Source organism: Podarcis cretensis (assembly GCF_951804945.1).
Source record: "Podarcis cretensis genome assembly, chromosome: 7".
NCBI classification, from domain to species: domain Eukaryota; kingdom Metazoa; phylum Chordata; class Lepidosauria; order Squamata; family Lacertidae; genus Podarcis; species Podarcis cretensis.
This window is the reverse complement of record NC_137176.1, coordinates 49,305,206-49,328,342: the sequence shown is the minus strand read 5'-3', so window position 1 is coordinate 49,328,342 and position 23,137 is coordinate 49,305,206. Positions and strand designations below refer to the sequence as shown.

At 40.8% G+C, this 23,137-nt stretch overlaps 1 protein-coding gene across 1 annotated transcript in view; it reads left to right on the top strand.

The window, feature by feature from the left end:
• Nucleotides 1–22,899, top strand: part of CDH2 (cadherin 2) — a 130,950-nt gene extending 108,051 nt beyond the window's left edge. The window contains exons 8-16 of the mRNA XM_079982669.1: nucleotides 2,688–2,825; nucleotides 3,305–3,490; nucleotides 6,153–6,409; nucleotides 7,797–7,939; nucleotides 9,234–9,467; nucleotides 9,981–10,214; nucleotides 11,618–11,757; nucleotides 16,010–16,174; nucleotides 21,456–22,899. Coding sequence (XP_079838795.1) covers nucleotides 2,688–2,825; nucleotides 3,305–3,490; nucleotides 6,153–6,409; nucleotides 7,797–7,939; nucleotides 9,234–9,467; nucleotides 9,981–10,214; nucleotides 11,618–11,757; nucleotides 16,010–16,174; nucleotides 21,456–21,662 — 1,704 coding nt within the window. The 3' untranslated portion in view covers nucleotides 21,663–22,899. The remainder of the gene's footprint in view (nucleotides 1–2,687; nucleotides 2,826–3,304; nucleotides 3,491–6,152; nucleotides 6,410–7,796; nucleotides 7,940–9,233; nucleotides 9,468–9,980; nucleotides 10,215–11,617; nucleotides 11,758–16,009; nucleotides 16,175–21,455) is intronic.
• Nucleotides 22,900–23,137: the final 238 nt, after the last annotated feature.

Below are 23,137 nucleotides of genomic sequence, written 5' to 3'. Positions count from 1 at the left end.
GGGTCTACACTGGGTAGGACTAACACTGGTTGCAACCATTTGAGGCTGTATTGTCAATCTCCTAGAGCAGGGATTTCCAAACAGTGATCTAAAAGTCCTCCGTGAGCTTCATTTAGGTGATCCATGGCATGCCTGCAGTAAATACCCATATTGATTTTTAATGTTATTTCTCTTGCTTACATTTTCTTTTATTGTATTGCAATTTGAATTCTGTTGAATTTAATGCAATAAAATAAAATATAAGAAATAAGAGAAACAATGAAAATACAATTAAATATCAGGGCACCTGGCTCAGCACATTACAGTTGCTGCAACAGGCAGAAAAAATGGTTAAGTGCTCCACAAAACATTCAGCAATTTTTAAGTGGTTCATGGGGGGGGGGGTTTGGAAACCACTGATGTGCAACCGAGTTGAAGGATTGGTACAACTTACGTATCCCACGTAATAGCCAGGTTGAGTGCAAGGCCACCTGGTAAAGAAGCCTACAGAGGTTTTGCCTTCTCTTCAGTGTGTGGCTTAGTTCATTTTCATGCAGGTGAAGACAGTCCTGATGTCAACTGCTGAATTGATGAAACGTGTCTTGTATTTTCCTCCTTTAACAACAACAGTTTCCCTGTCGGGCAGAATCAAGGGCCTGTGCATTGGTGCATTGGCACCAAACAGGATCAGATGGTCCCACTTAACAGCTGTTAAGCAGAGGGATCTGAGCCTATGCAGTGCTAGCAGTTGCTCCTTCACAAGCGGTTTCCCTGCACACAAAGGAAAGTACTAGCAAAGTGCTAGCATTGTGCAGGATCTAATCCACTCGCGCATCAGCTCGTATACAGCTGATCCTGTGCAGTGCTGCTTTGCAAGTGGCTTTCCTGCAGGAAAGTCTCTTGCAAAGCAACACCTGCACTCCACAAGATGTAGGCTGTCATGCAGAAAAGGGAGTTGTGCCTATTTTCTGGAATAATGCTGCTCTTTGCCCACGGTTTTCTCTGCCTGCCTCTCTTTCCAGCCTGATGCCACAGATTGTTCTGTGCTCATCCAGTGACTCACAGCAATCCATAGCTCTGTGTACTCAAATTGTCTGGGGCCATCCAACTCTGTTCAGGATTTAGGTGTGGGCCGAATCCAGTGCACAACGTTCTGTGTGCTTGTGAAAAACATGCAAGCCAAACCTCTTTGAGCCCCAGTCCAGCCTAGCTGCACCCATTTAGGTCAGCCAGAAATGAATGGCCCTGAAAGGCAAAACTGCATATATTTATCACTTTCTTTTTCTCGTTATGGTTTATTACTTTTTATAGCAGCTTCTAAAATTCTGTATACATTAAATCCTGTTCCGTTTTATTCTGTCTTTATTTTTGCTTGGAAGGTAAATGTGCTTTCATGCATGCCTAGAGAACAGACACTTCATAGAATAAGCAACCTAAGACTTGGAAGCAAAGGGAAGTTTTGAAGTAACTTGGCAACCCTTGCTAATGCATGCCTCTCTTTAGGGCAGGGGAAAAGTTTGTTGTTTTATTATCATGCTGACAAATGAAAATATCAACTTCATTCTATCAAGAAATAACATTTAAAAGGTTTTTGGTGCAGGGAGTAGAGAGAAAAATTCATTTTCAATGAAAGACATTTATTTTTTCTAAATAACGTTCATTTTCACAAAAGTCTCTTTTGCTCCATCAGTAAAGCACTCAAGACAGTAACAGTTCAGAGTAATAACAAAATTCCTTTATCGTTTACCAGTTTTCTGCTTGGAAGATGAAGTGAACTCTGCAATAATATCACTCCACCAATCTGAAAAGCATTAAAATGCTGAATTCCAAATCAGAAATGGTGGGGGAAGTAATGTGTATTTACATTTAACAATATACAGTATCAGCAAAAACCAAATGAATTATCAGAGTCTCTCAAGGAAATACTATAAAAAATGATTTTTAAAAATATATTAAGAAACAAAAAGTATAATCCCTAAACAGAGAGACTTCTAGCTTCAGGGTAAGGGTGAGCCCCAGGTCCTGGCTTAATCCCAACAATAATGTAAGAATAAGCATTCTTAATACCAAAGGCTGTTTTTAACAAAACAAAAAACAATTGAAGCTGGCGGTGCTGTCGAAGAAGGACTATCTAGTTCCTAATGTTGAATGTTTGTGGAAATAATTTGGATTTGGGTTTCTCTTCCAGTAACTTGTTTCTGTTAGCCCTGCCTGTGCTGGTTTCCATAGTGATGCTGAGAAGTTGCCGCTACATTACCCTCAAGTTCCCCCACAACAAAGCCTTGGCAGTTTGAATCATTTGCCCAAGAATGTGCCCTCCCAGCCTCAGCACTCATGAACCTTTTTTTTAAGTGCCCATCCCTGATTAGTTTTGAATTTGCTACACAGCATTTGTATTTTTTAAATGTTAATCCAAAATCAAAACTTTGTGTTCCCAAACAGGAACAGGGTGGTGATTGCTTGCTAGTCAAGAAGACTGTGGTTTGTTGCAGTTATAAATCACCCAAAAAAAAATTCATGGAGCTGAATGTGGTTAGATGCAATCGGTTGTTGGAAATCCAGCAACCCTCAGTTCAAGTGATGTTAACCAGAATGAGCAGCGTGATAAGCTCGTTGCATAGCAAAGCACAATTTATTGAACACCTGCTGTCCTCTCAGAGTGTTAGCTCTGTCTGTAACTCCTGGTGGTGTCATTTTGTGTTTTTTAGAAAGTACAACAGTATACATTAATAATTCAAGCTACAGACATGGAAGGAAATCCAACATATGGTCTTTCAAACACAGCAACTGCTGTCATCACGGTGACAGATGTCAATGACAATCCTCCAGAGTTCACTGCCATGATTGTAAGTCTGTGATAAAGGGGATGAAGTGTATGAATAGCCTTTACTTAAGAAAGATTCTTGCTGATTCAGCCAAATGGATTTAATATGTTTGTGACATTGGGTCGCCCAGTGGATTTCAGTGGTTTAACCAAGGCCATAGCTACTTCTTAGAGCATAGTAAATGCAGCCCAAAGCACAGCATTTAACTGTAAAGCAAAACCTCCCCCCCCCCACCTTCTCTCTCTCTCTCCCCTCTCTATTTATATATGAGAATGATATGTTCACATTGCCACTTGATAGAAGCTGTCTGTCAGGTGGTTCCCCTGTACAGAAGGGCTGGCCCCAATTACCCATAGTAACTGAAAACTGTTCGAACCAGAGTGAATTAAGTTGGAAACTGGGGACCCTCAGTGTTGCTGAGTAGCAGCGATATGGAAAAGATTGCATGTGCCCCTGTGACCAGTGACATACATGTCATTCCGTGTGCCTTACGATTGCAGTTCTATGGTGAAGTCCCTGAAAACAGAGTGGATGTTACAGTAGCTAATCTAACGGTGACTGATAAGGATCAGCCACACACTCCTGCTTGGAATGCCATGTACCGAATGACTGGTGGCGATCCCACAGGCCGGTTTACTATCAACACTGATCCAAACAGCAACGATGGGTTGGTAACTGTTGTGAAGGTAAGTTATGCCATCGACCAAATTAAGCAGATGCAGATAAATGGCAGAGCGCTGAGTATTAAACAGCTCCGGCTGTTAAACCCAAAAGGCAGATTAGGAGTAGATATTAAAATATATGTATATCCTGTCTCTGGTGAGGGTGGCATTCATCTTCTGGAAGCTTCCCTAGGCATACACATTGTGTCATTCTAGCTTATAATTTTTTTAAGAACCTAACTAGACTGTTCAAAGGAGCATGTTATCCATTTTTATTTGCAGGAGACCAAAACTTTTTAAGCTCCACCAGTCTCGACCCCAGCTCAGAAAGTTTTGTAGATGGTGGATTTCATTACACAGCCTCAAAGGGCAGAAAGTAGATTAAATGATCTCAAAGCAGACCTATATATCAGTTAGAGTAGGTTTTGAATTTTGACAACTGCACTGTTGCTAAATGGAATGTTCAGGCTGAGTTAAATTAAACTTTAATATATATATACCCAAACTGTTTCCAATAGCATATATTACTATCTCCAAATGAATAAGGTCTTTTAGTATTACTTCTTGCATTAAAGAAGTCTAACTGATATATCATGGACATATAGACCAAGCAACAGTAGGTTATGTGAGCCGCTCCTAGTTTGCTCTTGCTGTGTTGTTATTGTTGTTGTTTAGTCGTTTAGTCATGTCCGACTCTTCATGACTCCATGGACCAGAGCAAGCCAGGCACTCCTGTCCTCTTGCTGTGCACTATCAAGCAATTATTAATTGGATTATAAAGTTTCACTTCTAAGAGGCTGATGTAATAGGGCCTTGATTTTGAACAGAAGTATAGGATTGATGTGTTTCTGGTCCTTTGTAAACATTTATGATTCTGTGACTCAGATTTTGCAGTTGCTTGAAGTTAATTGCATGCAAAGGTATGCTGCTTAAGATCAAACAACGTGTGTGCGCGCTTGTTTCAACCCAAGTCTGTCCCGATGAGAGTTAAAGAGCAAAATTGATGCTTTAGTGAGAAGAATGCACCACAGTCCTTCTCTCCAGGGTGTCTGTCTGTCTGTCTGTCTGTCTTTTTGGCCCTACTAGTGTTTCCTTCCACTAGCAAAGTGTGATTGAATGGATGGAGTCTGGATGACAGAGATTGGAGAGGAAAACCAACAGCCCTCTCCACCCGAGAGCTCTTAAATTTTGCTCTTAAAATTAGACTCACCAATTTAACAAGCCAGTCTACCACTATCATGTGTAGTTGGAACCTCTGAAGACCAATGGTTAAAAGGCTACAGCCCAGTATTTAAAGGCTACATTTGCATTTGTACATGCTCAGGTGCTAAAAAGCAGCAGGCAAAACACAACTCCACAACTGCGTGTGTGTGTGTGTGTGTGCGTGCTCTGTTGTTGTTGTTGTTGCTGCTGCTGTTGATATCATCTACACATGTCTGTGTATGATAGTGGGAACAGTCCTCTGACCTTCTGTATTTTCATACACCTAAATTATCATCTCAACATGGATTCTTATGGCTCATGCCAGCATTCAAGCATTGAAAATTACAAATAAGTAGGATATTATAGGCATCCTTATGATTTTCAATAGAATATACATTTTTGAACCATGAAAATTGAATACTTTTTTTTTTAGTGGAATGTGAATTATGCTCTAAGAGAGCCACAGCCATTGTTCCACATGTTTCTAGACTCTGTAGCTGCACATTTCCAAGGGTACCAATTGTATCAGGTTCAGCCAATAAGAAGCACATGATGATGTGTTTTGTATTCGTGTGCAAATGATGTACTCGCAGTTCCAAACTAGAATGCTCTGAAATGGAAAACAGAACAGAGACACTGAAATCAAACCAAAGAGAAGCAAATTAAAGCCTCCAGAGTATAATCTGCTTGCAGCAGCTCAGTTTGTTTCAAATTAAATTCTTTATTTTAAAACTGTCAGAATAGAGGCAAAAAAAAGGTAAAACTAGGTAAATAAATTAAATGTTGGGGAATCTCCCAAGAGAAGTGCTAAGCCCTTATTAGCTCTAATCCAGTTTAATGATTCCTGATGGAGATGTATTGTAGTAAGCAATCCTTTGCCAGTTTCTATGAAAAATTTCCATGCCTTGATTTCAGCAGCATAAGCTGTGTAGGGAGAAAATATATTCAGCCGCTCTTTAGCCCAAGGTGCCATTATGCAGTTATAATGTAAAAGAAACTTACAGGATTCTTAAGTAGTTAAGTTTGTTTTAGGTATATTTTAGGTTGCTTTTAAAGTTTCATTTTGCAAATACCATTGTCTGAAAAAAGGCAAATATTAATGATAATTTGTTATACCCCTAGACATAGCAGAATATTTAATACCCAGGGTCCATCAAAATCAGTGCAGATCTAAGGGCAAGCATTCCCCCCCCCCCCCGAAGTGCAGCCCTGAAAGAGGACACAACACAATGGAAGAGGCGATTTAATTTTCAGGAGCAAGTTTGAGACCAGTGCTCATGGCCCCTGTGTTTTCAGTTACAATTCCCTAAAGACAGAAATTACTTCAAGAAGCTGCAAGTAATATTTCCCTTGTAGGCCATAAATAAATGTTTTTACCCCCCCCCCAACATGTCTGATAAACTGTCTGCTTAAAATGTTGAAAAATTCTGCAGCCCCATGACAAATGCAACTACTAACATAGTTCTCATTTTGCTTTTGCCAGCCTATTGATTTTGAGACCAATAGGATGTTTGTACTGACAGTAGCTGCAGAAAACCAAGTGCCTTTGGCAAAAGGAATTCAGCATCCTCCTCAATCAACGGCGACTGTATCCATTACAGTTATTGATGTGAATGAGAGCCCGATTTTTGTCCCAGTCACAAAGCTCGTGCGTCAGGAGGAAGGGCTACTTGCTGGCAAGGTCTTAACGTCCTTCACTGCTCAGGACCCTGATCGTTACATGCAGCAGACTACTCTAAGGTACAGTAGGGCCTGCAACGGCCTTATACCTTTATAAATCTCTGTACATGAGAACCTTATACATCAAAATCTCTATGCATGCGCCTTGTAGCACTGCCAGAACCAGGCAGTTAAAAGGCAACGCTTGCCCCATTGCATTTAGTCCAGCGTGCCCACCTGCACAAACCCTGGGTAGAATTGCAGAAAATGTAGGGGGCTGGAAATAGCAAGGCTTGGTGCTTTCAGTACTCTGAAGTCTGTTCTCTCCACTGGCTGACTGCATGCCCCCCTGTGTCATCTTGGGCCTTGATAGCATAGCAAGCCTCAAAATGGATTAACTTTAAACAGGTTAGCCGTTATGCTAATTAGGCTGCCTTCTGCTTAAATACCTAACAGCCAGCTGAGTTGGAATTCTAGGACAGATACATGAATGTCCTCATTATCTCCAGCCATTTCCAACAGCTGCTTAGTCTGTGCAGCTGAACGTTTCATAAGAAATTGTGCAACAGGATCGGAGGAAATGCTGCCTTCTGGTTTCCCTACCGGTGAAGTAGCCCTAGCATGACATGCCTGTTCTTTTGCAAGGCTTAGAGGGTAGGCAACAGGGCCAGCATCTGCTCTGTTACCTTGTATATAGGTGCTGGGATTCTTGCACTCAGTCAAACATACTATAGCAGCCACACAGTGGTTTATCAGATCAGACTGATGTGAACCATGGGATAAGATTGGATGTATTTTTGCACATGTTCCCCTGAATAAGGGAAACTTGCATACCATTTGAGAAACTTGCCATGATTACAAAGAAGCACATTAAGAGCTAGGTACTTCTCTTCCATTAGTCCATCTTTCTCTAATTTTGTTTGTTTGTCACCTTTCCCTCCTTCCATATTATAGTTTCACCTTTCCTTGCCAGGAACCTGCTTGAAGCATTAGCACTGCTCGAAACATCACACTGTCTTTCAGTTGGGTTCAGTCTAGGTTGAATGTGTTTCAGTGGAGCAGAAAGGTTATCTGTAAATGAGGGCTTTTAAAAACTTTGTGGATTGGAGTCCCACTAACCCTTAACCCAGTCCCAAGCAGCTGGTATTTATATCCCAATGCAGTGGGAACAGCATTTGCAAAACAACCAAATAATGTAGTTTAATAATTCATCAGAGATAGCCAGTGATGTAACATTTATGTAAAATAGTTATATAATGCTTTCAAGGCAAGTCTTTTAAATATTATACGGCATTCACCCAGTGTGTATACCTAAGAATGCAAAAAAAAAGGCAGACTCTTGATCAGCAGAATCTGTATAAATACCTAACAACCGTATCGTCTTGAGACGAGCCCTTCTTTTCTCTTCTTCATTTTATAAAGCACATTGGAAATCAATGTGGTGTGTGTTTTTGTTAAATTTCTGCAGGTACTCAAAACTCTCAGATCCTGCTAATTGGCTAAAGATTGATTCCATTAATGGTCAGGTAACAACAATTGGTGTTCTGGACAGAGAGTCACCACATGTGAAAAACAACATGTATAATGCTACTTTCCTTGCCTCAGACAATGGTATGTACCTAATGTCAAAGGTTTGTTTGCTTTTTCACCAGAGGGGGGCACGCTAAAATATTGATATAAATATGCACTAAAGTATAGCATCGTAATAGAGTGTAGTACACAAAAGACTCTTTCTGTGCAGGTGTTAAATAGATCCGTTGCAAACAACCTGCAGCCTTCTGGGCCTCCCTGTCCCCCTGCATATCCCTTGGCCACCTTCCTCACCTTTATCTGCAGATCCTCAGTGTGCAGAACTCCATAGACTAACATTTGCAACAGCTTCAGCTCTAAGTATGTTTCCAAGGCTCATCTTCCCTATCTCAGTTTGGAAAAGTGCATAAAGGTGAGAGAGGCAGCATAGGAACATGCTGGAGGACTTTTTAAGATGGAGGGGGAAGGGAGAAGTAAAGACGTGTGTGTGTGTGTGTGTGTGTGTGTGTGTGTGTGTGTGTGTGTGTGTGTTTGTGTGTGTCAAGCCACACCTATAGCCAGTTCCATCAACACATCCCCCAACCACCTGTTGACCTCCACATATGGCCCTTGAGGGCAAAATGGTTGTCCACCTTTGTTGATACTTGCTCTTTATTTTGATTTGCCAACAGCCACCTAAAGCCTCTTCTCCAATCATTCTCCCCACACTTTAGATGTCTCCTTACCTTCCCATGCTGCATAGGACCTCTCAATTGCAACCTAATAGTGTGGCCCATCCAGCAACAGTCTGAACTGCTTGCTTGCTATTTCCTGTTCATAGGCAGGTGTTGCTTTTATTGTTTTTGCAGTGCCAGCTAGCTGTTTTTTTTTCGTTATCAGAGATACCAAGCTTCCATTTTATTTTGTGCTCACTTGCCCTCATTCTGAATTAGCACACTTGTTTGCTCCCACTCTGGAAAAATTGTCGATGTTGGAAGCCTGGATAGCTCAGTTGGCTAGAGTGTGGTGCTGATAACACCAAGGCTGCAGGTTCAATCTCTGTGTAGGGCAGCTGAATATTCCTACATTGCAGGGCATTGGACTAAATGATCCTCAGGGTCACTCCCAACTCGACGATTCTATGATTCCACAAGGTATTTTTTGCAGTGAGGCGAAAATCTTTTCAAAGAGTTCCTATCCCCTTTCCTAGTTTCAACACAACCCTAATTTTGCAGAGCAAAGTCAACTCTTTGCAACAAATCTATATAATTAATATTATCATGCGCACTCATAATTCATGTGTTTGGATATGTGCAATAAATAATGTAATCCCCTTTTTAATGTAACCCCTTTTTAGTAGAAAGCAGGCTAATGTTACTTTTCCTTGTTCTATAAGGAATCCCTCCAATGAGTGGGACTGGCACACTTCAAATCTATCTCCTCGACATCAATGATAATGCTCCCCGAGTGGATCCTCAAGAAGCCACAACTTGTCAAACACTGCAACCCAATGCAACAAACATCACAGCCATAGACGATGACATTGATCCAAATGCCGGGCCCTTTGCCTTTGAACTGCCACATCATCCTTCCAGTGTTAGGAATAACTGGACCATTATTCGTATTAGTGGTAATGTGCATTGGTTTTTTGAAAAATGAATATTTGCATCTTTTTGGGGTTATGTTCAGTAGCTAGTTCCCCATCTGCTTGGGCTCGTGACCTGGCAACCCAGTGTAATTTAATTGAAGCGAAAAGGGTGGTGTAAGTCAAACACTCTTTTAAAGGTTTGTTTTCCTTCTACCTGGCTTAGGCTGGCTTAGCAGAGTTTGTGTGAGCTGTGAGCAGAGTTTGGAATTGGTGTTCATTATGCCGGCTTAACACTGGTTCTCCAAACTTAGGATTGCTCCCTAATTCTGTTTGTGGCATCAGAGAGACTGACTTAAAAGGTTAGAATCCACATACTCTGGTTTTCTTACATGACTATAACTTAGTGGAAAACTGAGGGCCACTACCTACGTTTAGGTAGAAGTGCACTTGAAAATAACTTCAGATGCAGTTCTGAAAGAGGTCCTAGAACAGACATTTCTCCAGACATTTCATGTCCACATAAAGCATATTTACATAGCTTGTTTTCTTGTTCAGGTGACCGAGCCCAACTGGCTTTGAGGATCAAGTACCTTGAGGCTGGCATCTATGATGTTCCAATAATAATAACAGATTCTGGGAATCCTCCCAAGTCCAGCACGTCTATTTTGAAGGTGAAAGTTTGCCAATGTGATTTAAATGGAGACTGCACTGATGCCGACAGGATTGTAGGTGCAGGGCTGGGCACAGGGGCCATCATTGCAATTCTCCTCTGCATCATCATACTACTCGGTAAGTCTTGGGGCCATGTGACCAGTGATATGTAGACCCTCGTAAAGTAAGATGCAAAGATACATGTTTCAACTGATAGGGTCTTTCCAAAGGATAGGCTATAGATTTGTGTGTCTGCAGGTGGTCTACTAATGGTCCGTCGAGAACTATTATTATTTATTAAATTTCTATAGGACCCTTCATTTGAGGGTCACAGGGCTGTTCACAATATAAAAACACAAAAATGCACACCTTGATAACAAATGAAACAATTACCCGCCCCACAGTTTAAAAAGCCATGGACTATTTAATTAGCCAAAGGCCTGGGAGCCTAAAGATATGTAACGAAGGCGCCAAGCAAGCCTCCCTGAGGATAACATTCCACAAACAGGGAGCTGCAGAAAATGCCTGTTTTCATGTTGCCATCCTCCAGACTTCTCATGGACGAGGCACACAAAGAAAGGCCTCAGATTATAATCACAAAGCCTTGCTTGGTTCTTGTGGGAAAAGGCAATCCACAGTATACTGTGATCGCCACTGACATGCTGAAGCTAGTAACTCCTTAATGGAATATTTTGTTTCATATGAGTGGCAGGCCATCACATGGGTTAACTAGTTTGCTTCGTTTCTACACTCATTGTAGCTTCTGAAGTGCTTTCGTCACAACTATAAGGTGATTTATTTGCATTTGGAAATGGTGAGCAGTTGATCATTCCATGGCAGAGTTTCAGTTCATGGCCTCTTTTTGAAAGTTATCTTCACAAGGGATCAGATTCAGAATTAACTGGAGTCTATATAGCTACCATGGTGATAGTCTTAGTACATCTCTCTGTACATATGTATCTTTACTTCAAAGACCAGAAGGACTGTATATCGTAGATAGTAGTGTTTAGCTTTGTCTTGTGGCTGGACACAATAAACCCTGTGCTGCTTTGATGTGGGTGGGAGAGAAGTTAGTCCCTTAACCAGAGACTCTGGAAGAAGCTATTCTGCTGGGAGTCAGAAATCTCTGAAGACTTCGCTGGGGCTCCTCATACTCCGCTGATACATCACACTAGTTGAGTGTCGTGAACGACTTTCACAAGTCACCAACATACAGTATATGTCAGATTTCCATTTGACCATTTAGACTTTACAAAGACATGTGCATCCAGTAGTTTTCTTCTCCTTACCATGCTTGAGATCTTTAAAATGCAAATCAGCCATTAGTATTGAATGTACTAATTTCATGCACTTTCTAAAACAGATTGAGAACCTTTGGCCCTCCAGATGTTACTGTACTCCAGCTCCCATCAGCCTCATGACCAATGATCAGGGATGAATGAAGTTGTCAAGGACCACAGGGTCCCCATGTGTTTTTAAAACAGTAGTAATCTGAAAACGAGCTAATATCATCTGCTTTTGCTCTTCTCCACCTCCTGTAGTTCTGGTTCTGCTGTTTGTTGTTTGGATGAAACGTCGTGATAAGGAACGTCAGGCCAAACAGCTGCTCATTGACCCTGAAGATGATGTAAGAGACAACATCCTGAAGTATGATGAAGAAGGTGGTGGAGAAGAAGACCAGGTGAGAAATGGGCTCATAGTTACTAATAGCACAATGAGAAAACAGCAGGAAACTGGGATGGGTTGGGGGATATAGAAAGTCTTAGAAATAATACAGAAAAGTGTTTGTGTGCATATACTGAGACCAGCAACAAGATTTGTTCTGGACCCAAATATTGACATTTCTTCCCAATACTTTCCCACTATCCAAAACCGGGGCTCTCAACTTATTTCAGATTCATTCCAGATGCAAGACAGAACATCACATTTTACACATTTCTATGTGTTTGGAAGCAGCAACCCAGAGCATCAAAAGAGGCTAATTCTTTCCTTTGTAAGGAGAAGGCAGGGTTATTGATTGCTTCCATGAGCTTTCCCCAACTTCCATTTGATCCTTCTGGAGGCAGACATAATCATTAAATAACAATTAAAGTTGGCTGCAGAACACTTGGGAGTACTAAATGGGGATAATAAGCTCACTTCACCTCCTATCCTTCACTAGCATAATCACAGGCAAAGGTGCTTGTTTTCAGAGATGGTACAGAGCCATGAAAACCACATGGGAAGATGGTCACTAGAAGAAACAATGCTTTTTGCCTTTAAATCGAGGCTTCTACCAGCACTTAGTATAATGTGTGTGTTGAATGACGAATCTGAAAATGAGTCATAGCAGTGGGAGGAAGCCAGCTTTTCCTTCTCTCATTCTCTTCCACTGAGCATCTCTAGCAAATAATGATACATCTGTAGCAAATAATAGAGACCAAAGGACTTATAAACTCATGGTGTTTGGTCCATGATCCCATCAATGTTATGGGTCAGGTTCTGGGTTGAAAAGTGTTCAGTTTTGCTTTATACTAGGCTAAGTGCAGCAGCCTTAGATAATGGAATAGTTCACTTCGGAGTGAAGAACATAGCATTGAAATCTATATCCTATCAGAGACCATCTACAGATCATATTTGCCCTTAAGATTAAATCTGAATAGTTCTTCTGGAGAAGTATTAGTGTAAAATATAAAAGGGGAAAAACTTAATGGAGCTTGTGCAGTAACATTAAAGCAGAGACGAAGAATGAGTATTTTAATTACTGTAAGCTGTTCATTAAGGTTCACGCTTCAGTTCTCAAAACATTTAGACCACAACAGATATTTTTTAGGGTAAAATAATTGGCTATACGCAGTTTTAGAAATGTGATTTATTTTTGTTTTCTGAGCATTGCAACAAAATCCTTAAGAGTAAAAAAAATTATGTGTGGAATGTATAACAGTATACTAAACAGAAATATTTTTAATTATCTTTGTTTAACTTTTCACTATGTGACCCTGTACCTATAAGTAGATGAATTTTAATAATTTTATCAGTATGAATTTCAGCTGGTGCATCTCCCCAAAAGTGTCAGGCCTGACAAGAAGCTTTGCTAAAGACACTACATATTACAGCATTAAAAAACACCACACTCTATATGTGGTGCAGTGGTTACTTTCAGGAAGTGCCAGTAGTCTAGAAAGAAAGTTTCATCCACCAAAGGCATGGGTAGGCAAACTAAGGCCCGGGGGCCAGATCCAGCCCAATCACCTTCTAAATCCAGCCCTCAGACGGTCCGGGAATCAGTGTGTTTTTACATCAGTAGAATGCGTGCTTTTATTTAAAATGCATCTCTGGGCTATTTGTGGGGCATAGGAATTTGTTCTTTTTCTCTTCCCCCCCCCCAAAAAAAAATATAGTCTGGCCCCCCACAAGGTCTGAGGGACAGTGGACCGGCCCCCTGCTGACCCCTGGTCTATGCCATCTGCCTTGGCAAGAAGCATAGTGCTGAAAGATATCTGATCTGCCAGGGTTTTCGCACAAAAGGCCAACAGAGGCCATTGAGGATGATGCAGGCTTCCCTCTTGGAGAAAAGGCCTTGATGCTGCTGGGAAGCCAGGGTCAATACATGGAAGGCCACAGAGCGTCAGTCATGTTACCAGCCTTGGGCAGAAAGAGAGAGACTGACCATTTGGCTTTTGAGTTATCAAAAGGACCAGCAAGGCACCTAAAAGCTAAAGGGAAGAGAATTCAGGCAGTACAAAAACAGCACAGATCAAAATTCAAGACATGGGATGACTTGGGACCCTTTCCTTCATTTTCTGCTAGGGAGAAAGTATCATTCACTACAATTGCCAGGCCCTGCATTCCACCTCAGTGGTTTATATTGGGGCACAAAAGATTATTGGCATCCTTCTTCACATTGTGCAAGCAGGGCTTTCCATGCACAGGTTGTCACCTTATTTAGAGAGGCAAAAGAGTGTCTGCAACTGTGCTCACTTGTCAGAAGCATTAAGCAGTTTTTCACAGGGACAGCTGATCTCAGGGTATTCAGAGTTAGCACTGCAGGAACCACCTCCATTCAATACATTCTGCAAAGTACACCTAGATGGATTCATTATTTTGAGCCATTGAGTATGTATCCTATCTTCTTGAGAGCCGCATGAGAGTCTTTCAGGCATAATCCCTTGGAGTTCCAACACAACCTTAGGAGTCCCAATACTCCCTTCCTTTCTGCGGCTCTAAAACAGGCATAGGCAAACTCTGGCCCTCCAAGTGTTTGGGACTACAGTTCCCATCATCCCTGCCCACTGGTCCTGTTAGCTAGGGATGATGGGAGTTGTAGTCTCAAACATCTGGAGGGCTGGAGTTTGCCCATGCCTGCTCGACACTGACACTGTTTACACCAGAGGTATGTAACCTGGTGCCCTCCATCATTCTGAACTGCCATCATTACTAACCATTGGCCATGCTTGGCTGAGGCTGATGGGAGTCGTAGTTCATAACATCTGGAGGGCATCAGGTTGCCTATCCCAGATCTAGGCCATTATGAAAGCTGGTCACTCAGAATGACACCCTTCTTGGAAAATCAGCTTACCACAGTTTCACTTCAAAAGGACCTCAACCTCTTCCAGAGCTTTCACCAAAATGTTTTCACCTGCTACGTTTATAACTCCAGTTACTTTTATCACAACAAGCAAGAAATAGTATATATTAATTAAACTAGGAGAAGAGATTTGACTTCAACAACCATTTGTAAATTCTTAGTTAATACATTGCAGAACGTTTCTCATCCTATTTACTCTGCACTGTCTCATTTGACACAGCGATCCTTTCTGGGATGTGGGGTGGTATGGGCCAGCCTGCTATGCAAAACAAAGCACAAGAGTCACAATGTTTTACCAAGATCTACCTTATGCCTGGGGGTTGTGCCTTTTCTCTCCTGAGAACTGAGAAGGATGCGTGAGAAGGATGTGGCAGTTGTTAAATACCTTATTTGCTTCTTTGGATCCACTTGTAGTGAAAAAGATAAACAGGATAAGGATGTGGATTTATATGTTTGGTTTTTCCTAATCCTTACCCTGTGCTGACACATACTGAAGGTAAAATAATGAAATCTAGAACATCTCCTAAATGCAGCCCCAGATATTTAATAATCCCTTCAGAGGACCTAGCATTTCTAGAACCATCTATTTTTAATTAAAATGTTGGCTGAATATTAGATGGGCACTTTCGCCTGAAATTATTTGTGGTCGCACAGGATGTCATCCAGTTTGGTGTTGATGAAAAGCTATCCTGACAGTTCCTCTCCATCTTACATCTAAAATGTAGTCTACACAAACAGCAGATGACATGGTAATTCATGGACTTTATGACCTTGCATTGCATGTGATATATCACATGGCTGAATGCTTTCCCAATTTTTTTTTAAAAACCCACAAACTTTTGGTTGGATTACAATTCGCATCATACCTAACCATTACCAGTGTTGGTTGGAGCTGATGGAACATGTCGTCCAAAAGCATCTACAGGACTTTGCCATTCTCCAAATGTGTTATCCAGAACTGCACAGTTCTGTCCTTGTTTGTGTTTCAGAATGAATATATCTAGCATTTTATTTGTGTTACAGAGGAGTCAATATTGGCAACTTTCTGCATATATTAAATAGGTATTTTACTAGGCAAATTGTTTAGTCACAGATGAATGCTACTTCTGAATCTGTTTCGCAGTAGAAAATGGATGAGGTGTAGCACAAAGCAGCCAACTGGAATGACATTGTAAATGGAGACAGGGACACTATGGAGGCAATAAGCATTCTGTTTTACTCTAAATGAATGTGTGTGAGAGATGAAGATAAATTCAAGATGCATTCTGAATTGGTTTTATAATTCTCAATATATGCATTCATTTGTAGGAATGGAATTTCCCTTGCTAAATTCTCAAAACATTGTGATTGCCTATTACTTTCACAGGACTATGACTTAAGTCAGCTCCAGCAACCAGACACCATAGAACCAGATGCCATCAAACCTGTCGGAATAAGACGACTTGATGAAAGACCTATCCATGCAGAACCTCAGTATCCGGTCAGATCAGCAGCTCCTCATCCTGGGGACATTGGGGACTTCATTAACGAGGTAAAATAAGGAGAGGAGGAGAAACAAAGATTCATTTTAGCATCTATTAGACACCATCTGTGTAGACAATGAATAATAGCTTTTACATTTGAAGAATTATTATTTTTTTTAAAGAAAAAGTTGCTTATACAATGAAAATTATCTGGTTTGGTAGACATAAATATGGTTCTTTTTAAGCACATGGAAATTTAATTAAATCATTCAGACTGAAAAAGGGAAATGCATCAATTAACTTTTGTGTGCTGATATTAATTACATTCATAATATGTTATCAGTCTTAACCACAATATATCCAAGAGGGATTATTCACTAGGTTCCACATAATAAATAGACTAGCAAAGTGATAGCTTAGCCTACATTCATGTATTAATTCCAATTCATAACACAGGAAGTTCATTTTTATTTTCCTCACACATCACCCTTTGAATTCCAAAAACAGGAAATTCAGTACTTCTACAAAGACCAAAAGTTCCATCAAATAAGATTAATGTGAGGATGGCAAAATTAATGTTACATAAATGCTTCAAACACTTGCCTTGCTGTGGAGCTTTAAGTGCCTTTGTGCATTAATACATAGCCAGGATATATCTCTGTTCAGGCAATGCTATGTAAGATTACCAGTGTTTCTTGTGCTTTTTATGTTACTTTTGCCATTGACCAAATTTTATGGTGTGTGTAAATGCCTACTTGAATGCGATTTGAGGAACTAGGCTTTGATCTGTTCTTTGTGCATAGTGCTTTGGAAACTATAATAATATTGAACAGAAGAAGTAATCTGAATATAAATTAAAACATAAAAATGTTGGGTGGTCATAGACATTGCCCTGCATTTCTGTTATTGAATACATGAATAAGCAACATAACATTGAATAAGAACTTTAATGCAAATGAAAGCAAATACTGTAGGAAAGCAACATAAATATGAAGAAGTTTTAAGTATAAGATCACAGTTAGGTAGTCTTGTGTTGGTTTTATGTCACTTATTCTAGAAAACTGGGCTACAAAAGTAGCCCATTGCCAAGGTGTGCCTTTGATTAAACAAAATGACTGGGTGATTAGGCAATATGATGCTGCTGTTACCAGAATTTAGTTCCCATCAGCTGTGTGCATATAGCTACACCCCTGACCTCCATGGTGCCAATCAAGTACTTCAGCAAACTTGCTCTGCCAATTAGAATACCTCGGCATCTGCCAGGATTTCCTAAGTCCAACTCAAGCACACTCAGTTACTCCTGTTCACCCAGGCTTCAGCTCATGACAGAATGGAGATAAACCTTTCTGGTGATGGGAAATCTCATCACTGAAGTGCTACTGACATGACCATGGTGCTGGGCTTTCCTGGCCATGTCCCAGAGGACTTTTTTGTGTGTGACAGGCTAAAATGCGACTGAATCTCCTGTCTCTGGTAGGGTTGCAATGTGATCCTTGATACTGGTTCCAATAGCGATTCAACACATTTGCACTTCACAAATTTTAACTATTCCCAAGCCAGTAAAGCCAGTACCTTAACTTTTTGAAAATAAAATTGCTTACGTCTTTAATGACATTTCAAATCAGGTTGAAAACTCATTGAGCCACTTCACCCCCTGGAGTTACTGGTCTTTGTCATTAATGTTAGTTGGATTTATACATAAAATGCTTTTTGTTTGAGGAGAGTCCTTCCCAGAAGTGTAAATCACACTGACTTTGAAGATGCACTGGTGATAAATGGGTTGTGGTGGTGATGAAGATAAAATGAATCTTATAGGGGTGCTGCCTGGGGCAGGGACAGTCTTGGGGTGGGATTTTCCCCCACCCTCAGCCCACCAAATAGATCACTTAGTTCTAGAATGGGACAAATTTCAGGGCACTGTGTTTATGATTCCCCACAACTCAACACATCCCCAAAAAAATCCAATTCACATTGTTCAAGGCATAGCTTGTAGGGTGTGCTAATGATTCTGCACACACTGTGCAACCCACACACACACTTTGTCCAGAAAAAAAAATAAGCAGTTTGCATTATTAATTCAGGCCCCAGTACAAACAAGGTGATAGAAAAATTAACTGATCATTTTATAATAAATAATAAAATGTTATTATAAAAGTAGATGCATCAAGCTCACCTTTTAACGTTCACAAAATACAAGTCATGCCCATTTTTTGGTTACATTAATAAATACCATAAATTTTCATTAAGATGTAAACAGTGACTATGCTTTCTGTGTGTGTTTGGCTAAGTCACAGGGAGCAAAAAATGTGTGAGAGGAGGGTCAACAACAAAACAATGAACGTTAATGGTGGTTAATGGCTAACATAATCACCTCAACAGTGAATCAGTGAGACAGAAGGTAAAGTGAATACACATTTCAGCAGCACTTAGTTAGCAGACATGGGACGTGGGTGGTGCTGTGGGTAAAACCTCAGCGCCTAGGACTTGCCGATCGCATGGTCGGCGGTTCGAATCCCCGCGGCGGGGTGCGCTCCCGTCGTTTGGTCCCAGCGCCTGCCAACCTAGCAGTTCGAAAGCACCCCCAGGTGCAAGTAAATAAATAGGGACCGCTTACCAGCGGGAAGGTAAACAGTGTTTCCGTGTGCTGCGCTGGCTCGCCAGATGCAGCTTGTCACGCTGGCCACGTGACCTGGAAGTGTCTGCGAACAGCGCTGGCTCCCGGCCTCTAGAGTGAGATGAGTGCACAACCCTAGAATCTGTCAAGACTGGCCCATACGGGCAGGGGTACCTTTACCTTTTTAAGATCAAATGCTGAGGAAGAGGGATGCTGGCTAAATCATATTGGAACAAATGTGTCATATTAAAAAAACCATGATGTTAGGGAAGGTCACTGCAAGCAAGTCTACAAAGAGAGCAGGCAAGCAGACTGGGCATTTCCTCACAGATATAAAATTGAACTACAGAGAACCAGGTGCACTGCATACAGGTGCTTTAAGAGCAAAGAGCTGGATGTGATTCAAGAGAGTTTAGCTAGATTTTGGGATTTTAGATGCATGTTCTCTACCTCCCAGACTGCAAATGGGAAATCCAATCACCCTACCTGTATATTTTTGACAGTATAAAATGGAACTTCGTGTCACTCATAGCAACTGAAGTAGACAGCTCAAATTATTCAATTGTTCTTCATTTCCAAATTATATTCTGCATTTAGGTATGAAATGTAAAGCCTTTAGGCTGTATATTGAAGATTGTTCTGGTTACAACAAAGTAAAAAACCTATTTCTCAGATGGTTATTTGCCAATTTTTTTACTTTATGGATCAGATTTTATGAAAAAATAAGCTGTCCTTTTTCAGTGCTCCAGTGTTAAATGTAGGTACCAATTTATACTGTTTAGAATATGAAATGCTTGTTTTGCTGTAAATGCAAATTCGAGGCAACTTCAGCAGAGTCTCTGTAAAACTGCCTTTCAGAGGCCTCTTCTCCACCAGACAGTTTGCACATTAAGTGCAGCCTCTGGAACATTGAATTTTTCATTGCAGTTTTATCCTATAAACTCTATAGCACCAGCAGTTTTATATCATCATCTGCTAGCGGTAGATGCTGAACTAAGAGAATCTAACTCCCAGCTTGAAAGGACTTAAGAAGATTGCTCTGTCCGTTGTTGATGTAGATGGCTGACACACAACAGTGCTCTTGCTACCTCAGAAAAGATACATTGCCTGCTGAAGCCTTAAACGCCCATCCTAGAGCCAGGTAAACTGGCTTTACTGGTAGTGATGGCAGCAGGACTGAAATGAGACCTTGCACTCCAGGCCAGCACAGCGGTGCTTATTCACAAGGTTGCTATCATGCAGTCTTCCCCAACCTGATGCCCTTTGATGTGATTTAAATTACAAGTTCTACAGACCCCCAGAATGATGTAGCTTGCAGCTGATGGGAACTGTAGTAAAAACGTTCTGTAAGTCGCGAGGTTGGAGGCTGCTATAATGCTTTTCAGAATTCTTAGCAGTTTGCATTTGTGATTTGCTTTCAAAAACAAATGTGCCAGAGAGGTTGGCCTCTCTGTTTGCTTTTGGAGCTTTAGCCAGATGACCTTGTCTATTTCTCAGTTTGTGCCTTACAAATGTGAGTTCTCCCTTGTTTGACGTTGCTTCAGTTTATATGGGGGGGTGGGGAATCGGAAACAATAGATTAAAAAAAATGCATATAATTGCACTGTGTTAAACAGCATAAACTAATGAATTAGATCCAGATGTTTCGAGTTGATATCCTCCATATGGCATTATACAAAAGTAGGGCTATTTATTTGCCAGCACCTTTCATCTAGACTCACAGAAAGTAGATGCCTAATCCTGTCGGTGCAGATAGAGATGGTCTTCTGTATTTACTGCATTTTCTTCACATGAATGCCAATGATTACAGGAGGTGAGGGCGGGGGTGGGAGGTAACTAACAGAGGCTCTTTCCAACACTTCAATCCGTGCTAGGACTGCTGCTGACCCAGCCTGCTTCCCCCTGAGCTCATCTTCTCACATCTGCTTCTATTGCTGAACCCACACAATAGCACCAGCCTGTCAAATTCCTGCTCCTGTGCATGTCTTTGGATGCAGCATTTGATCAGGTTCATTTGAATCCCTGGGCGTGCCCGTTATGACTGTTTGACAGTTTCATTTAATAGGTGACCATGGGAGCTTTGCACGCTGAGTTTGCAATATTTGATAGGTTTTGCTTGATCTCTAGATCCAGGCTGCTTGAATTAGCATAATTTGAGAGCTGCTGGGATTTGTGCTTGTGTTACTGATGTTGGCTGGCGTATCTGTGGCTGTGTTTACATGATCAAAAGCAAAGGGTTTCGCATTACCTGGTGACACTTCCAGCTGTTCACAAACTTGTTAATACCTGCAGTTGCTTCCCTTCCCCCTTCCTCCTCTTCTTCGTAATACAATTTTTATTGAATTTCCCAATTCTTACAAATTGACTTCAAATTAAATAGTTACATTGTTTCGTGGATTGACTCCCCACCCACACCGCCAGTGTTTTTGTTCAAACCATTTTCTGCAGCATTATATATCAAACTCTTATCTGTTACAGAAATCCCTCTAATGCAATTCTTCTGCTGCTCCTATTTCGAATCCTGCCCGCAATTTCACTTGACCATAGTGATTTTTCAGATAGTTCAAAAAAGGCCTCCATTCTCCTCTTCTTCATCAAGGGGGGGGGGGCACTCAAGTTCAGGGAAATGGCATTTTCCCTGGTGGTCCCCTTTCCCTTCAAATGCAAGTGTAGAAATGACCTAGGGGTGCTATCTCCACTTCATTATTTCCCCTCCTTTCTATCTTTCATTACAGGGACTTAAAGCAGCAGACAATGACCCTACAGCCCCTCCTTACGACTCCCTTCTAGTCTTTGACTACGAGGGCAGTGGCTCCACAGCTGGGTCACTGAGCTCCCTCAACTCTTCGAGTAGTGGTGGTGAGCAAGACTATGACTACCTAAACGATTGGGGCCCACGTTTCAAGAAACTTGCCGATATGTACGGAGGAGGCGATGACTGAACCCGACGAGCGGAGGAGGCGATGGCTGGATGTTGCGTTTGGACAAGTACAAACCTTTCCACTGGTATTCCCAACAAGCGTACAGAAGCTAGGCTTTAACTTTGTAGTCTACTAGCACAAGTGCTTGCTGAAGGCTTTGGCATAGGCTGCAAACCTATTTGGGCTCACTGGGAATATCAGTCATCCAATGCTGTTTGGAAAAAAAAAGGAAAACAAACAATTGAGCTCAGTTACACTTGAATTTTACAGTACAGAAGCACTGGGATTTTATGTGCCTTTTTGTACCTTTTTCAGATTGGAATTAGTTTTATGTTTAAGGCTTTAAATGGTACTGATTTATGAAAAGATGAGACAAACCACATTGGGGTGGGGAGAAAGTTCAATCACCAATATGCTTCAACATGCTTTTGTTACATTGCATTGCTTTTATTAAAATAAGGAAATTGGAAAAAGAAAAAAAAAACCTCATGGGGAAATTTTGTTATTTGGGGGAGGAGGGGGGAGAAGGCCATGAAAATGAAAAAAAAAATGTACAATACTTCTAGTTTTAGATTATAGGGTTTTTCACTAAAATTCTAAAACTTATGCAGCTGGTTGCAAATAAAGGGAGTTTTCATATCACCAGTTTGTAGCAGAACTGATTTTCTTTTCTTATGATAGAATGTTAGACACATTTTGGTCTTAATCCATATACACATTTTTTTAAGCATTTTACAATACTTTTTTTCCCACTTCACTGTAAAAAAATGGAATGTGTACATAATGTTTTATTGGCATAGTCTATGGAGAAGTGCGGAGACTTCCGAACATGTGTATGTATTATTTGGACTATGGATTCAGGTTTTTGCATGTTTATATCTTTCGTTATGGATAAAGTATTTACAAACAGGTTGCAAACAAGTGACATTGATTCAATTGTTGAGCTGTAGTTAGAGTACTCAAGGTTTGGGTTTTTTTAATTATTTTGTTTTCGTTTTTATTTGTTTGGGGAGGGAGAAAAGTTCTTAGCACAAATGTTTTACATAATTTGTACCAAAAACAAGCAAACAAAATGAAGACAGAGAGATACAACTCAAGGGATAGCCTGATACTGATGGCTCAAGCAATTACACAGTATGTTAAAAAGAGCTTTTAAACCAGAGAGACGTCTGACAACAGCTTTGCCTCTGTATTATGTACCAGAATATAAATGATACACCCCTGACCCCAATGTTCTGAATAAAATGCTAATTTTGGATCTTGTGACTGGATTGAACTTCTTTCCACTTGAAGAGCATGAATTGGAATTTTTTAAAAAATCAGGAAATGCTAACAGAAAAGCCTTAACATTTCATTCAGAAGGCTAACAAAAATATTTTAATACTTCCTTGTTGAAGTAATCCCCTTGTTGAAGTGAGGACACCAATCAATAGACAGAGGGGTCACTTCATGACAAGGTCTTCCCCTTATTTACTACAGTGAAGGGAGCATTTCTG